The sequence below is a fragment of the Aphidius gifuensis genome, linkage group LG1 (genome assembly GCF_014905175.1).
Source record: "Aphidius gifuensis isolate YNYX2018 linkage group LG1, ASM1490517v1, whole genome shotgun sequence".
Taxonomy (NCBI): domain Eukaryota; kingdom Metazoa; phylum Arthropoda; class Insecta; order Hymenoptera; family Braconidae; genus Aphidius; species Aphidius gifuensis.
In genome coordinates this window covers 3030589-3046579 of record NC_057788.1, presented here as the reverse complement: position 1 = coordinate 3046579, position 15991 = coordinate 3030589, and the positions used below count along the sequence as shown (strand labels likewise).

Genomic DNA, 15991 nt, shown 5'->3' with positions numbered 1-15991 from the left:
ATGTAACAACATTTTTGACATTCTGTCAGTTTTAATATATGTAATTAGGCATGAGTGAAAAAAAAATAATAATTATGTTTCATTATACTAAACATGATCCAGTCTGACATGTCTTTGCTTTTACTACTATTTTTTGACCCTACAATTTTCCATTAGGCGTGGTTTGTGCGTACAAGATAAATCGGAGAGTTACCCTGTCGACCTCATTCTTTTATTCTGTACATACCTCTTTCTCTATTTATTTCTATCTCAATTTTCTTGATGTTACTGTAAAAACTGCCCTCTTTTCTTATAATACTTTACCTTTTTCTTTTATTTTATTTTATATATATATTTTTTTTACCCTTGTCCTTTCTTTCGCGGTCTATTTATGATGCGCTGTGAAAAACATTTCTCGTATATCACTGAAAAACTTATGTGAACTCATCCGTAGCAAGTATAAAATTTTTTTTTTTTTATTATTATTATTTTCTATACCTCAAGAGAAAAAGAAAAAGTTTGAAAAAACAAATGAAAAACATAGTGGTATATATATTAAAGAAGTCAGTTTCATAAATTGATGTCCAACTTTTTTCTATTTTCATAAAAAATTTTTGTAATGTTAAAAATAAACAGAAAAATTAATTTATTTTATCAACTATTAGTATTTTTTAAATACTAATAGTCAATACATTCAATAATAATAATGATATTTATTTATTTCTTTTATTTTTTTTTACGTTAGAAAAAAATCTTTGAAAATATATTTTTTCATTCTATTACAGAGGTACGGGGTTCAACACCACCAATACTGAATGAAAAGCTGCTTACTATGTCAGGTCGCCTAGAGGATACTGTTGTAATACCATGTGTAGCATATGCAAATCCTCCTTCTACGAACAGGTAATATGCTGGCTTAACAAATAACCATATCATACATGTTCCACTTTTATAGTAGTAATACAAAAAATTATTTTTTCAACTTGAAAAAAAAAGGAACTAAATTCATAAAAAAAAGAAATCAAGGATTGAAAACAGAGAATTATACATTAAATTAGCATTCGATGAAAATAAAAAAAATTATACGAAAATGCTAATTATTTTAAAAATTTATGTAAATTAAATTTTACAAAAAATAATTTAACTTTTTTTATTAAAATGAAATTTCCTTTTTTGAATAATAATGCTCCAGAGATAAATATCATAAAAAGATATTTTAAAATTTATTCAATAAACGTTATAATATCATTATCAATAATAAATTTAATTATGATTTAAAAAAAAATATATGTAATCTCATTAATTAATGTTGAATAATCATGTTGAGAAAAATTAAATAAAAAAAAAAAAAACATCATCAGTCGTATCAATCTCACGGTATTTCATTAAAGCTTTTGTGAGTATATCATTGAAGAATATATTATGCTAATGCACTAACACGTGCCTTCAACCAGAATGATCACGATTGTAAACCATATGGATAGTTGTTTCACACATCAATGAAAAGTAAAATATTTTTATTTTACAAATATACACATGCAAATAATATACGTATTATATAAATCTACAATAAACAAATACCCAAAACCATACACAAACAAAAATTAAACATCTATACTATCATTGTACATATAACATATACAAAACTTTACTGATAACAAAATTTTAGAATGGGCAATATGCAAGCTGTTGTTCAATTCATTCAATTACCAGATTTCTCTTTACTCTTTGAATGTGTGGGTGTGTAAAATTTCTCTACACACTCTTTGTCTATATGTATTTAAAATGCAAATTAATTTTGAATACTGTCAGACTGTCCGAATACTATGATGAATGTTATTATAATTTTATTTATTTGTAAAATATAATAATCAAAAAAAAAAAGTAACATTTTTTTTTTGTGTTTAACAATAAATAAATGATGCAAAAATTATAATAGAATGAATCAAATGATAAATATATATGCTTAAACAAGATAAAAAAAAAAAAAATAAAAAAAGAAGGTAAACAAACAGACCACTGATTACAGAGAGACTGCTTCTGACAGCCCATCAAATATTCTGCATTTACGTTAACGTCGACGTCACAAGGTATACCGTTCTTGTGTTGTTCCAACCCACCTTTCATACATATAGAACTACCCTTCTCTCTGCCGAGTACATATATACAAATATATTATATATAGTTTTAAACATATATATATATACATATATAGATATGGTACCCAACGGGAGAGTTGACTCAGTGAGGAGTTTGAGGGTTTGCTTCTACTACCCATTTTCAAACCACAAACTACCACAGCATCGTGTTGGCTTCCAACTTTCTCTCTATTCTCACACTACTTTTGTACCTCTTTACCTCCACCCCCCTTCCTTGTCATAGGTCTTCTCTATGTACCAAATTTTATATATATACTGTACATTTACTAGACTATGTATATACAAGCTTAACAAAACCAGATATATTTTTTATCTTCGTTTCTCACCAATTTCCTTCAGTAAATTCGATTATCCATAGATATACCATGAAAGTATTTTTTTTTTATTTTTATTTCTACCGCAGAGTAAGCAATATCGAGCAAAGAATAAGAATACGAAAAGCATAGAGATAGCTGAAGAAAAATAAAAAAAAAAAACAAGATAAAATGAAATAAATGTATATATATAGTAGTGGTGGTGGTGGCGTACAGTATAGAATATTACTGACTCAACCCCTAGGTCAATTGCCTCGGGAGAGTTAACTTGATCTCACTTCTCTTTTTTACCCCCGAACCTCTCTTACCCTTATTTTCCCAATAACCACCCACTCATTCTCATTAGTAAATTCAGGTGTGGTTATTTACTGGTATAGAAAAGTCATCCAGCATAAAACGCAACTTGGGAATCAAAGTTTTTTTTCATATATAAGTATTGGTGTGTCGATTGAAAATAAATTTATCAAATTTCATGCAACAATTTAATATAAAATTATTTATACAAGTACGTGTACTTGTTGAAAAAAATACTAAATAATAATTACGCAGTATGAATGTTATAATTATATAATTAAAATAAATTAAATATAATAATAATTATTATTATTAATTGAGACGATGTGAATTATTATTTTTTAAATATTAAAAAAAAAAAATAAGAATTTTATTTTTACATAATAAATTAATTTAATTTAAAAAATATATTTAAATTATATTTAAATTTTGGCATACAAATTTTAAATATACTTTAAATATTTTTTTTTATGATGCATATTTTTAATAATGCATTAATTTATGTATTATGAATTTTATATATATGTATTGTGCATAAGACATATATATTATCTACATTATTGTATATAATAAAAGAGTTTGTACGTTCTATTTTTTATTTTTGGGCAACTGTTATTCGAGAAACAGTTGAACTACATTTTGGAATTACGGTATTCTCACCGCGTTTCTGCACTACTGTGGTAAATGTCCTTGTTATGTCGTGTGCAAAGTTAAAGTTATACATTTTACATGCACATTGTATACACATATACTATATTATGTATATAAAAGGAAGGTAAAGTTATATTCTGTCTCTATTAATACTCCAAACAAACAAGCACGATGCAAAATAGTAAAATTCATGCAATACACATTGTTTACCATTTGTTTTTCATGTTTTTTAAATATTCATTGAATTTTTTATTATTATTGCTTTATTTTTTTTTTGTTAAAGGTGGTATTTTCGTCGTGATCAACGTGAAGAACCAATTGATGAATTATCAAATCATTGGACAATGCATAATGGCTGTTTGACAATACAAGGTCTTCAAGAATCTGATGCTGGTTCATATATTTGTTCAGCAAGTAATCCAGAGGGTAGTGCTAATTTAGAAGTTAGACTTAGTGTTATTGCACCATTGAGTGTTCATGTACAACCATCAGTACAAACTATTGATCTTGGTAAACCAGCTTCACTTGTAAGTTAATATTTAATAATTTAAAATACACATATTATTTTTAAGGATAATATTTTATTGACATTGTAGATAAGTTTTTTTTTAAGGAAAAAAAATACAAAGTTTTATAAAAGTCTTGCTAACATGCATTTTAACCATTTTTTCAAATTTATTTTCTCCTTTTTTTTTGGTGTATACATAATTAACTATTTATTTATTTTTTTCATTTTTATTCAATAAATAAAATATACCATAATATTTATTATGTTGTTTTTTTTTTTATAAATAGAAAATAAGTTTTCAAACAGTTTCAAACTTTGTGAACGGATCACTCATGCCCGGAGGGTCGTAAAACAAAAATATACAGTAGAAAGTTTTTATGTTAATATTTTTTAAAAAATTGAATCATGTAAATAATTTTGTGTTAAATATATACATAAATAATTGATTTTATTTTTTTTTATTTCGTAAATTAGATAACTATTGAAAATAATAAAACAGTATAAAAATTAATAATAATTAAAACTTGATTATTTTACAATTCAAGACATGCAGTGCAAGTGGTTTTCCCCAGACAGCATTCTATTGGTTAAAAGATGGTCAGCCACTTCGTACTGGTGATCATATCAGTTTATTGTCACGTGATAAAATTTCAGTGAGTTCTGTCGCACGTGAAGATCGTGGTATGTATCAGTGTTTTGTCAGAAATGAACATGAAATGGCACAAGGAATTGCAGAATTACGTCTTGGAGGTAAATCTATTTATAAACTTATTGATACATTTTTATTTTTTTTCAAATTAATTAATTATACATTACTTGGCTATTGATGATATAATAATAATTACATTTTTTTTTTATACTGTCATTCATCAAATACTTGTCGTTGATTAAGTAGATTTTTCGTCAATAGTCAGACGTCAATTGTCCTAACCACACATGTCGCATTTCGATTATGTATGATTTGTGTTTGCAACGAAAATAATAGTGATTGAAATCCTAGTGCTTTTCACATATGCTATTACTGGTAAACGTATGGAGTTACCGATCAATCAATAAACGATGAACTGTATGCTTTGATACTCTCTTTTAATATTGATGAAAAAAAAAATAACATTTTACTACGTTTTTTTCAATTTTTAAAAGTCAATATTTTATATTAATGGATATTTTAAATAACATTTAAATTTCAATAAAAAATTTCGATATTAATATTTTTTGTTAGTTTAAACATTTTTAAAAATAAATACACTGGTCAATTTTTAATAAAAAATATAATATTTATCTTTTTATAATTAAAAATTTAATGAAAATATAATATTATAGGTGTTTGTTTGTTTTTTTTTCTTAATAATAATTATAATTCTATTTGACTATTTCTGAAATATCAAGAAAAAAATAGTAGGTAAAAATATTATTGTATAAATTTAAATATAAATAAAAATGTGAATATATTTATGTGGACTGACCTCTGACAATATAGTTAGCAGTCTAGATTTACATACGTTAACGAGGTTTTCGTGGTTTAACCAATGTTCGAAATGCCCCAAGCAACTTGGGTACTCATCCACTCCATGTGTGGTATATCTTATTCTCGTACTTCGCATACGTATACAATATTAATTTAAAATAAAAATAACTTTTTTTTTAATACAGAATTTATAAAATAAACATATTAATTATTTTATATTTAATTAATAAGTTTATTCAATATATAAATTAATTGCATAATTTTGTGAATTTAAATTCTTGGAAATAATATTTATATAGATTTATTTATGAAAATTAAATATAATTTAAAATTTATCAATTAGTTTGTTCACATATTAATTTATAATTTTATTTTTTATTTTTAAATACAAACCAGCGGAAGTATATACCTATACATAAAAAAATTATTTTTTTATTTTATATTGAAAATGTTCTCGTCAAATATGATGACAAAAAAAAAACTGAAAAAATTTAAATATTCAATGATATAATATTAATTAAATATAAATTTTAAAATAATTTTTAATTTATTTATTAAATTGTTTGTTAACTAAATTATTAACTTATTAATTTATAAATATGTAATTTTTTAATTACAGAAATATCACCACAATTAGTATATAGATTTATTGAACAAACAATGCAACCAGGACCATCAGTTTCATTAAAGTGCAGTGCAGCTGGTAATCCAACTCCTCAAATAAGCTGGCTTCTAGACGGATTCCATTTGCCTCAGCATGACAGACTTCTCATTGGACAATATGTAACGGTCTATGGTGATGTTATATCACATGTAAATATAACATCAGTTAAATCAGAAGATAGTGGTGAATATCAATGCACTGCATCAAGTCGTGCTGGTGAAGCATCTCATTCAGCAAGATTAAATGTTTACGGTAACAAAATAAATATTTAATTTTAATTTAATTTCGTAATGATTAATTATATTTACATAAATATAATAGCATAATTTCATTAGAAAAAACTTAATTTATAAATGTTCTTTATATTTTTTAAATATATTAACAACAATTTTTGATGACAGTAAATTTTTTTTACTCATTTATTTTATTCTATTCAATAAATTTCATCTAGTGAATCATTTTATCATAGAGCTTTATTCGACGGTTTCAATATGAATGGATTTCATAGTCTCGACAGTTTATTTTTTCATATTTTTTGTTTTTTTTTTCTCTTACTCGTTTTATGAATATCAAAAAGAGATTTCACGAGGATAAAAAAAAATGATGATAATCCTAGAATATTACGTGATGACATTGTCTGTATGATAACATTGTAATTTTTTTTCTTTTTTTTTTTCATTTATAAAGGATTACCCTATGTACGACCAATGCCTGCAGTATCAGCAATTGCTGAACAACAATTGCAAATTAAATGTCCTGTTGCTGGATATCCAATTGAGTCTGTAACTTGGGAAAAAAGTATGAATTATAAATTAATATTATTTGTTAAACATTTTTTTATTAATGATATTTCAATTAATTTACAAGATGGTACGAGATTACCAACAAATATGCGTCAAAGAGTTGTTAATGGAACACTTACAATTGAAACTGTTCAACGAAATGCTGATCAAGGAACTTATACTTGTATTGCAAGAAATAAACATAATTATACTTCTCATCGTACTGTTGATGTTCGTGTATTAGGTAAGTTATTTTAATACAAGAAAACATATATTAATTAATTGCGGGTTTACTAATGATAATATTTATATTTTTTATATTTACCAACTAATTATACTCGTGAATTTACTGAGTGTAAAAATTATATGCGATCATTCGAAAGATACTTTTAAAAAAATTACTCAACTCTTGAATTACATGTGGTCTGTTGAAAAAATTAAAAACTATCAAAATCTGATCTTCATTTTTAAATAAAAATATTAAAATTCAAGAATATACTTGTAGATTTTTTTTTTTTTTTTTTTACTCCAAGTATTGATATATTATTATTAATTTGGTTTTTATAGATTTAATTTAAATAATATTTTTAGATGATAAAAATTATCAACGTTCGTGTAATTATAAAATAATGTTTTTTTTTTTTTTATTTTTTTAAATTTTATGTGACATGAGAAGTAATACTTACTTCCATCGATTTTTTAACGTATAAAACGGCTTCATCAATGGTATAAGGGGATAGGTTCACGTATATGTCAGACGCCGATAGGAAATGAAATGTCTAGAGCAATCATATGAAATAATCGAATACTCATCGATTTTTATAAATTTTGACATTTTATTTCCACAAGATGGATATAAGAATATTAATGGATTTAATAATAATATTATAAATATATATAGATATTACTATTTTTACATTTTGAGCATTGATAAATCCTCAAGGGAAGAGGGATAAAAATAAATTAAGCCGTACAAATAATGACAAATTTTTAGACACTATAATGAATTTTATTTATTTTTATTTTTAAATAAATAAAAAACTATTTGTATATCAATATTTATATGCCAACAAACACTCGGAAATAAAAAAAAATATCATCACATTATGCAACATTTTAACGAAAGGGTTATAAGCCAAAACAAAAGGTAAAATTTTATATGCCATTATGTAACTCTGGACTGTTACATGACAAAAAATTAATATCAAAAAGACCTAATTTAGAAAAATTATCATTCAAGAAAAGTAGGCCTAATTTTAGAGATTTAAAACTCTTTTATTTGAAGAATATTTTTTATTTTTTAATCACAAAAAAGCTTTATGGATTTGAGCTTTTTTATTTTGAGGATTTTGAATTTTATTTTTATAAGTATTAGCGAAAAGTTTATAAAATAAAAAATTAACAATTTAAAAAACTGTGGCCCTTATTTTAACTATTAAAACGAAGTGCAAATCCTGAAAATATATAGGGTCAGGCTTTTTTATTACTACGGCAACAGTATTTTTTATTTACACTAGAGGAATTTTTTTTTTTTGTCATTTTTTTCTATTGAAATCATGAGCTATTGAGTTTGAGATCACATTGTTGTCACATTTTTTTTTTTTTTTTTTTGAATGGATTGGTCTTTTTTATCTTTATTATTATCATAATTTTTTTCTTTTATTATTCAATTCTTATACATTAGGGTTGTAGTCTGATTAGATGTCAAAATTTCAAACAATGCAAATCAACATAAATTGGAGTGACAACACTTTTGGTAATATTGAAAAATTCAATAATTAAAATCTTTAAATATTAAAACCAATTCAATTCAAAGTAACTGCCTCATTAAAATTTTGAACGTTTTTCAACTGAAAAAATAAAGAATCAAGTTTAAATTTGTTCCGAATAAAAGAAAAAAAAATTTTAGTATTTTTTTTTTTTTTCAAAGTAAAAGTAAAAAAGTTTCAACGGTATGAAATATATGTCTATATGCGTATTTTAATAAAGCCTCATAACTACACAAGGTTTTTTTTTTTTTCGATGAAATTTAAGTAATTCAATTGAAAATAAAAATGAAAAAAATTGAGAATTTTTTGGTTAAAAAAAATGTGTAGTAACATCAGCCAACTATAATGAAACGAAAAAAAAAAAAAATTCATGGCTTACAATAGATTTAAAAACAACAAAATAAAATAATGTAAAAAAAATAAAATGACATGAATACAATATACAATTTATAATATCGAATGCAAACCTTGTTCATAATCCAAGATATTGTGCCAAGTAGCAAAATTGCAGTCTTTTGATATTTTGCCAAATCAAATGTTGCAAAAGTAAATTTATCGTAGATATGGATTGATTTATGAATTCTCAACAATGAAGATATCAAAAAGAAAAAAAAAGTACAAAATAAATATTCCATAACTTGACTCCACCAAAAAAAAAAAAAAACTGATAGAAAAAAAAAATCCACTTTAAAATTTAAAGTAAAAATTTTTTCTTTCACATTTTGTTTATATTTTATCGAAAAAAAAAAAACAATTACAATCATCAAAAATATCAAAAGTACACTTAAAAATTTATTTTCAATCCACACATTAACACTCAGTATTAATTTACGTATATTTATTCCATACAGTTTGTATACAAGCAAGCAAATCTATTCGTCTTGCCTGCGGAGCTAAAACTCGAGTTGCTTTATTAGACCCAGCAAACAGTAAAACGTAAATTTCACTGTCGCGTTGATTAAAATAGCTTCAGGCAATATGCAAAAAATATATATACCTATAAAATTTATAAGAGAAAAAGAAGGTAGAAACAAACAAACAAGAAATAATATAGATGGACATTTTCACAAACACACAACCGCATAGAAAAAAAAAAAAAATAGCAAAAACAAATTGAATATTAAATAAATGAAAAAAAAATTAAAATACATTTTTCATATTCATTTATCATATACATAAAATACATCAATTAAAATAAAATAAATATACAAATATAAGTAAATAAACATTGACTGGCTTTTTATCATTAAAATTATTTTTTTAATTTTTTTTTTTTTTCTAATTTAAACAAACTATTTTAATTAAAAAGTTGTTTATTTATTTTATTTATTTTTTTTAATTTTTCTATTTTTGGAATGCTAAAGAACATATTTATCTTCTCCTTGTTGTTTATTGTTCTTTCAGTGCCACCCAAAATCACGCCTTTCAATTTTGCTCGCGATTTAAATGTAGGTGATCGTACAAGTATACAATGTGTTGTTGTTACCGGTGATCTACCATTAACATTTACATGGTTAAAAGACAATATTAAAATTATCAGCCAAGATGTTGATATTAATGGAGGAATTAATGGAAATACAATAATATCTGTAAATGAACAGAAAAATATGGATACAATATGGGGTAATATGAAGATAACAAATAATCCAAGTGATACAATCAACATACGTCAATATGATGCATTTACAAGTGCACTTAGTGTTAGTACAATAACACCAGGACATAATGGTACTTATACCTGTCGCGTGACAAACGGTGCATCAACTGTCAAACATTCTGCACTTCTTCTCGTCAACGGTAAACAAACCGTTGCTTTTCTTTTATTTTTTTTTTTCCTCCTTTTCCTTGTTTTTATTAATTATATTCTTTATTTAATGGCATTACAATAAAATCACTCAATAGACAAAAGAAATTTTTCTTTTCATTTTAACTTTTATCAATTTCTTTTTGAATATATTGATCCTCAATTTTTTAATGATATATTTATTATTATTTATATTGTTTTTCAATGGATCATATTTCTTTTATCGAAAATTAATCTGTCCAATTTACTTGACGCATTCACATAATATCCATGAATATTTTATCATCTGTTTATATATCTTTTCTATTTTTATTTTTCCGATTCCATCACTCAGTTAAAACTTAAAACTACAATATTTATTTCAAAATATTAAATTGCATGCTGGAGAGTGTCAAGGATATGTTTCATCAGTGACAAATACATGTAAAATAACTTACACTTTAATAAAACTCAATGATAATATAAAAACTGATGGGACATTAAACTTGACATTTCTTTATGTTCAAATATATGCTTTTTCAAATTTATTATACTATCGTAAAAAAAAATATATATCTATTTATAAAATTTATGTTCAAAACTATACATTATGATGGTGGTTTTTTTTTTTTTTATTTATGCACGCTTTATATTTCATTTGCACGCTTTTTTGCACGGGTTCTATTTGCGATTAACCGCTAATTACACAAATACACAATTAATAATATAAATATAAAATTATTACAACACCATTAAATAATTAAACATACTTTATTAATTGAAAAATTAATATTTAAAACACATTACAAAATACATACATACAAAATTAAACAATTATAAATCGTAAAATAAATTTTCATTAAAATAAAAATATATATGAAAATAATTAACAACAATTAATAATCAATTTTACATCGACTGATTATTTAATAAGAAAAAAAAAATCATTCACAATCAAATAAACGTATTTGTATATTTTTTTTTGTCTCCCCATCTACATATATTTTTTAATAATATGATCGCAACAAAATAATTCGTGTAGGAGTAATATTAAAAATTTTACGAATGATATTATTGATATAAATATTGACATGATATATGGCATATTAAATTAAAATAATTAGAAATATATATATTTAATTAATTGTGTCGTAATAGTATCTAATTTGGGTTGTTTATAAAATAAAATTGGGTAGTTAAAAATTTTTATATTCGATGGAAGTAATTTGTGTTTAATTAATAATTTATTTACTCTTAAAATTTTCTTTAAGTATATATTAATATATATTGGTAATAAATTTGTTATATATTATTATTATTTGTTTATATAATCATTGTATTGCTAATTATTTTTGAAAAATTTAATTATTACTTAAAAAAATGTAGAATTTGTTTATAATATATTTTATTTAATGGAAAATTAATAGTAGTATTGATAATTATTGCTCAAAATTTGTTTTTAATTCTTGTTTTATTGTTTAATAATTGAAAAGAATAATTATTAGTTTTTTTTTTTTTTTTTATTGAATGTAAAACGTACAATTTACAGTGAATTTTTTTAATTATTTGTTTAATTATTGTGTGGGATATTAATGAATAATGATATCCTAGTTTGTTTTGATATGTACTTGTTTTATTATTTATACTCGAAATTTCCGTATAACAGTACATAGAACATGTGGCTGTAATCGAAACCCATGATTGAATTTTCAATTAAAATTTAAATTCAATTTAATTACTTTTTTTTTTCTACTTTCTTTGCTGTTATATTATTAAAATATTTATTTAACAATTAACACTGTTGAAATATTTTTTTAACAATTAATTTTTAAATAAAGTTCATGGAAAAATAAATATTTACTATTACTACAATATTAAAATAATAATATAATACAGTAAAATTAATTATTATCATTCATTCAATTTTATAAACTATATATTTTTTATTTATTTCTAATTAATTTGAAAATTCACTGTAAATTGTAATATTACATTTAAAAATTTTTTATCTATTTTAAAGATTTATCTAAATATGCATTAATTAGATGTTATTATTTGCAAATAAAAAATAATAATAAATAAAATTATTGTATATAAATAAAGTTTTTTATTTTTAAATTAATATAGTAAAATTTTTTTTGATAACTATTAATTAATATTTATTGGTAAGTAATTATGGTAAAAAAAAAAAAAAACGTTGTGCCTCAATTCCGAAAAATTTCGTGTGGCATTAATTTAGGGATTCTATAAGTATTTATAATTTGTTTATTTAATTTTTAAAAGCGTACAAAAATCTATTTACGTGACAAGCAATAATTGAAATTAATATTAATACATGAAAAAAATTATTAATTAATAAATGTTATTATAATCGTGATAACGGATATTTTGATAATATGAATTTTCTATTATATTGTTTATTTATTTTTTTGATTTTGTTATTATTAAATATCGTATGAAAACCACCCGTTTGTAGTTCCACCCCGGATATCACCATTTTTTTTCGAGCGAGGTGTTATGGAAGGAATGAGGACACAGCTTATGTGCTCGACAAGTGAAGGAGATCAACCATTCAATATCACATGGCTAATGGACAATCAACCAATTCATATTAATAATGATAATATGGATTTATCATTGGCAAATAATAATAATGAAGGAAGCAACATACAAATAAGCAACTATTCACCATTTTCAAGTATACTCACGATAAATAGTGTCAATGCAAGGAATAGTGGAAACTACACGTGTCAAATCAGCAATATTGCTGGTGTTGTTGAACACATCGCAACCCTATCGGTTTTTGGTTTGTCTTATGATATTTAAAATCAAGATTAAATTATTATTATTATTATTATTATTTTTAATTTTTATTTTAGTGTTAAGGTGATTATTCGTTTTTTTATTATTCATGAAAAATTATCAAAAATAATACAAGATCAAAGCACAATTGTTGATTAACGAAAGTATAAAAACTATTTTTTTTTTTTTATATTTTTAATTTTAATTTAAAGACTGCAGCACACAGTTGTAAAGAAATTAAATAAAATTTAATTTTTTTATTTGTTAATTATTTAAAAATTGAATATAATTTGTTAAATTATTATTTTTATTAAATTTGTATCTGTTCATTTATTTTATATTTAAAATAATAAAATTAAAATAAAAATTTCATTTTAATATTTAGGTTGAATGTTAATTCAATATTCAATATTTATAATTTTTTTTTTTTTTTTTGTTAAATAAATTGACGTTTCAGTTATACATGTCAATCAAAATTTATGAAATATTTGTTTATGTGTGTTTGAAATATATGTATATTCCGTTTCAAAATTATTATAACTATATTAATTTTAAATTAAAAATATACCATAATTTATGAATTATAATTAAACGATCAATGAGGCAAAATACTGTTGATTCAAAAGTATATATTATTATAGATATTGACACGCGGTAATATCACATATGTTACGAGTAATATCGTGTGGGTATGAAACATTAATATTAGTTAAACCAACAGTCACATTGGACGTTATAAAATATATCGTAAATTTGTGTTATGCTCGAGTGCAAACCAATGCGCACCTGTTTCACATGTATACTGTTATCTCAAAATTTTCACGTCGTTTATGATCAGTATCATAGATAACTGTGCTTAATTAAACTCAACGTTATATATCAACTATATATAAACTATTATTATTTTAATAATAAATCAATTATGCACACATATATTTTTAACAAATCACTCATAATATTTTGATTGATTCATTTTTTTCATACACTCAAAAAAAATACTTGAAATTTTTTTTTTTTTTATTCAATTTTTATTAACCATTTATATTTTATTTTTACGGTCAATAATTGTGCTTTGATCTTTCATGCGATAATAAACATCCCCGTCGATAACATATTGATACGTGAAACTTTTTTTTTTTAAATAATTACAAATTTTTTTTTTTGTTTTTTCATTATTTTTTTACAGCATAAAAAAACGGGTTATTTAATATTATAACATCTGGGTAAATGAAAATTGTTATTTTAAAATTGATATTAAATATGAAAATATGAAAAAGATAAATTTTTTTTATAAAGCTGAAGAGATTTTTAAATGAATCACGCAATTTTACGGTAGGCATAGCGTATCTTAGATAATTTTTTAATACGGAAATATATAATTGTGCACTTGTATTGCAACAGTGTCATTATTAATTGTATTTTTATTATAGCATGATTATTAAATAAATTAAATTTGTATTTTTTAATAATAATATAAAATAAATTGTAGATTCGTGATATGCAATATCTTGAACTGACGATAAGGATTATTAAAAAAAAAAAAAGAAAAAATTAATTAATAAATCATTTCTCATTATAAATATATAATACAAATATTAAGCAGTCTCAAGTTAAATATAAAAGTAAATTAACAAAATTTAAATAAAGTCGTCAGTTCATGTAATTTTTTTTTTTATTCTACTAAGTAGTAATATAATTTTTTTTCATAAAAATAATCGTTATATAAAGTTGTATAAAAATTTTCGTAGTTTCGCCATAATTAAAAAAATTTAATAAAACATTTATTTGTGAATTATATTATATAAAGAAAAAAAAAAAACGCTGCATGCAATAAAACAAGTTGTTAATTAAATAAATAAATAAAAAAATTATAAAAGAAAAATAAAATTAAACAATGAATTTTGAGATGTGTTAATAAACTGTTGGAGCAATTAATTTTTTTTTTTTTTTATGTTTTTTTTTTTACTGTAAATTATACTAATTGTTAAAGCTATTATTATATATTTTTATTATTTTTTTTTAATTCAAATTATATTTGTTAAAACACATCTCAAACGCAGTGTTAATTTTTTTTTGTATTAAAAAATAAAATGATTTCTTTAATTTTATTTTTATTCGTTATTTAAAATCGGATAAAGGAAAAGTAACATATATTAAATTATTATAATTATGATAAAATATATAAATTTAATAGATCCTTATTTTTAGTTCCACCACGATGGATTGTCGAGCCTATCGACCAGAATGCCATTGTAGGTCATGCTGTCTCTGTCGCTTGCCAAGCCGAGGGATTTCCGATTCCAACTGTGACGTGGAAGCAATCTGTCGGTGAGTTATTGGCATTCAAGTACCTCTCTATTTTTACCAGAAATAATAATGAAAAAGCAAAAAAAAAAACATAAAAAATAAAAAACCTGATAAATATAATAATTTTTTAAAATTTTTTAAAATACATATTTTATTATTTTTTTTAAATTTGAAAAAAAAAATTTTTTTTTGTCCTTAATCTTGTGTTTCTTTTGAATTTATATCAAATATTTTTTTCTTTTTTAATTTTCATTCAATTCTATGTACGCAAAGCAAAGCAAAGCAAAAAAGGATTATTTTTTTAATTTAAAATTTTTTTTTCTCTATTATTTTACATTTTTTTTTTCTATACACAAAAGAATTTTATGAAATACATCTTGGTATATTCATTTTATTTATTTTCACATATATACCACAAATTAAACACAGTGTATTGTTGTATAGTAGTTTTTTTTTATTTTAATTAATTCGGTATATATTTATTTAACCTCAACAATGACTTTCATGATAA

General features: G+C 22.6%; 1 protein-coding gene across 7 annotated transcripts in view; it reads left to right on the top strand.

Annotated features, from left to right (window-relative positions):
* Positions 1-15991, top strand: part of LOC122860945 (Down syndrome cell adhesion molecule-like protein Dscam2) — a 43934-nt gene that overhangs the window by 21023 nt on the left and 6920 nt on the right. For 6 of the 7 annotated variants that reach the window (XM_044165030.1, XM_044165029.1, XM_044165033.1 and 3 more), the window contains exons 5-12: positions 765-882; positions 3681-3924; positions 4451-4655; positions 5993-6289; positions 6725-6835; positions 6905-7063; positions 9993-10385; positions 15382-15501. In XM_044165030.1, coding sequence (XP_044020965.1) covers positions 765-882; positions 3681-3924; positions 4451-4655; positions 5993-6289; positions 6725-6835; positions 6905-7063; positions 9993-10385; positions 15382-15501 — 1647 coding nt within the window. Of the gene's footprint in view, positions 1-764; positions 883-3680; positions 3925-4450; positions 4656-5992; positions 6290-6724; positions 7064-9992; positions 10386-12847; positions 13178-15381; positions 15502-15991 lie in introns of all 7 variants that reach the window. The other variant, XM_044165032.1, reaches the window with a different exon arrangement.